The sequence below is a fragment of the Etheostoma spectabile genome, chromosome 20 (genome assembly GCF_008692095.1).
Source record: "Etheostoma spectabile isolate EspeVRDwgs_2016 chromosome 20, UIUC_Espe_1.0, whole genome shotgun sequence".
Taxonomy (NCBI): Eukaryota; Metazoa; Chordata; class Actinopteri; order Perciformes; family Percidae; genus Etheostoma; species Etheostoma spectabile.
The window spans coordinates 4292536-4295576 of record NC_045752.1 but is presented as its reverse complement, the minus strand read 5'-3'; the positions used below and the strand labels follow the sequence as shown (position 1 = coordinate 4295576).

At 41.1% G+C, this 3041-nt stretch overlaps 1 protein-coding gene across 2 annotated transcripts in view; it reads left to right on the top strand.

Moving 5' to 3' along the window:
• Window positions 1–2662, top strand: part of si:dkey-56i24.1 (glycosyltransferase family 92 protein) — a 25888-nt gene extending 23226 nt beyond the window's left edge. For both annotated transcript variants that reach the window (XM_032501173.1, XM_032501174.1), the window contains exons 3-5: window positions 817–1147; window positions 1266–1441; window positions 1881–2662. In XM_032501173.1, coding sequence (XP_032357064.1) covers window positions 817–1147; window positions 1266–1441; window positions 1881–2112 — 739 coding nt within the window. In that variant the 3' untranslated portion in view covers window positions 2113–2662. The remainder of the gene's footprint in view (window positions 1–816; window positions 1148–1265; window positions 1442–1880) is intronic.
• The last annotated feature ends 379 nt before the right edge of the window (window positions 2663–3041 follow it).

Below are 3041 nucleotides of genomic sequence, written 5' to 3'. Positions count from 1 at the left end.
TCTGTGTGTGTAATGTGATGTCATAAAGAGTATTGTCAAAAGAACAGATTGAAGGACCCCAGGAAGAATAGCTTTTAGCTTATGCTGAAGTACCCTGGGGATCCAAATAAACAAACAAACACATTTTATAAAGCTGACAAATCAGAAGATAAGTATGGTGAGCATTGTATTGGAAAAGACAATTACTTCATATGAACGGTATTGTCTTTGATAACACACTGATTACTGTGTAAATCTATGTTGTAACTTAGTCAACTGAACACGTTGTGAGGTTTTCCCACCTACTTGCGAGACTAGTACCAAAGCAATATAAAACTGTAACTGTATACAGTTACATAATTTTGTCACATAAGCAACCTTCGGTGGTCAGACATTTTTACCACTTTTAAACAAAAGTTTGCATTTTGAATAACAAGTGACCACAGCTGAATAATGGTAGGATGTTTTGTTGTTTGTGACACTTTTTTCTTCTAACAGTGGTATCAAGCGCTCCAGATAGTTTCAGTTTTATTGACCGTTTTTTAAACTATCCATCCAATTTCCGTCTCTACCCAATTTGAGGAAAAACAAAAAGTCATGTAATAAAAATTGCTATCTTAAATCCAAAGTCAGTGAAACCAAATCTATTCTTGTGGTGCTTACAGTACAAAAAAGTACATTTAAAAATCTTCAACAGGCACTATTTGAGAAAAATAGATGTTGTTATTGTTTTTTAGCCATGCTGTAGTAGCTCTGGGGATGTCCATCTGTCGGTTGGACTAACTTTATTGTTTTTGTAAGCTGGGTGAACCAATGATTTAACCCTTGTCTCACCAGGTTGCTGGGTGTGGACAGAGTGGTGATCTATAACACCAGCTGCGGCCCAGACCTCGACCGCCTGCTGCAGAGCTACAGCCGGGAGGGCTTCGTGGAGATGGTTCCTTGGCCCATCGATCAACACCTGAATCCATCTCGAGGCTGGCTCTTCTCAGAGAGCGGAGGGGACGTGCACTACTTTGGCCAGCTGACCACGCTTAATGAGTGCATTTACAGATCCATGGACCGCTCACGCTACGTCCTGTTGAACGACATCGATGAGATCATAATGCCGTACCAACACAACAACCTGATGTCTCTGATGGACATGCTCCAACAGCAGCATCCAAATGTAAGGGTATTTCTGGCGTGCATTTGAAAAAAGAAAATATTACATCAATATCCAAATTTCAGGATCATATTTGATATTTATTAATTTGTCTATTGTCTCTCCATCTCCCATGCTGTAGACAGGAGTGTACCTCATTGAGAACCATATCTTCCCCAAGAAACATTTTGAGCCAAGTGGGAGGTTTCACCTGCCTCAGTGGAACGGGGTGCCAGGCATTAATATTCTGGAGCACATCTACAGGGAGGAGCCCAACAGAAACATATATCACCCCCACAAGATGATAGTTCAGCCAAGGTAGGCTGATTTTGTCAGACTGAACGTTACTTATTCAGGACCCGCACTCAGTGCTTCGGTTGAATAAATAATACATTTGGCTACAGGTCTTTTTGTAAGACACTATATATACTCAAAAGTTATCCTTTTGAACTGTACAAGGAGGTTTAAAGGACAGTTTCCTCAAAGTAGAATACAGATCTACACCAGCCCAATAACATGTGCACTGATTGCATTAAAAATAATCGCCTCAACGTCACTAAAAGGAAACCATACAAAGAAATGACAACACTAGGGCACATTCGAATACTGTAACAACCTGGGCCATTTCAAACGCATTTGAATGACTACTCACAACATACTTGTTTGGACGAGCCCCCAATTTGTCATTACTGTCATGGCAAAAGAAGGTAGGGACCAAGAATTGCACTTAATTCCTTAATATCTCCGTGTATAACAGGTTTGTGGAGTCGACGTCAGTGCATGAAGTGCTCAAGTATTCTGGACAACGGTTCAAGGTTCCAATGGACGTCTGTCGGATCATACATGTCCGCGTGGCTTTGCAGGGGTCGTTAACGGTGAAAGAGCTCCACGAGGACAAACGACTGTGGGACTTCCAAGAAAAACTGATTCCAAATGTGGACAAAGCACTGAGGAGAGTGGGGCTGCTGAGCTCAGAGGGGCACAACTGATGGATGGGATGGATTTACACTCAGATGGACACACATGCTAAACAGGTTGAATGTGACCCTCTCTAGCTGGGATATTTCATAACATCCTGGTTAAATCTGAGGGATTGTTTTTCTGAAATGTTGCCTTATTTTACACTAAAGGGCCACCACGCTCCCCACCCTCAGCAACAACTGCCGAAATGCAGGCGCTGATGCTAGGTACTACACCAAATTAAATGCTGCTTAGTGGCTAATATTTTAAGAATGCTCAACTTAACTCTGTTAGGCTGTACTTAGGCACAGAGGTATTAGAAAAATTTAAATTTTTAATTATCAGAGTTCATACAATTCACCCTTTGGAGGAGATGACTGTCTGAACCAAAATTCATAGCAGTTAAGTTATGGCACTGTACTACGGAGCAAGATTTGGCGTAAATGAGGTAACTTCAGGTGTAAGCCAGGGTTTTGTGTATCACGACGGTGGATCACTTGTTACCAGGTTAAATTGCCGTGGTAACTTATGCTGAACACCTAACCTGGTTGGGAGCAGGTTATGTTTGAGATTAGAGATCAACCGGTGTAAAAGCACCGCCTACTGACCAATCAATACTCGATTGATAACGGCATCACCGTTTTTAGAAGATCCGTGGAGAGAGAGAGGGGTGCGCTCATAAAAGTTAAAACATTTAGAAACCGAAAACCCCGTTAACCTTTCCTGAGTGATATTTTTCCGAAATATATAGATTTTCAGCGGAGGGGATCACGTATAGGCTATTTGTCGGCTTCTTGAGCCATGTGTTGCCAATGCGCAAATCGGTTTGAACTGTTTTTTAAATGTTGTATTTTCTCTCTTGATCACGATCGCTTGCGACTGCCAGGGTTGCAACTGAAATAATAAGATTTATTATATTATTATTATAATAATAATAATGGAAAACAAGTGTAGTTAT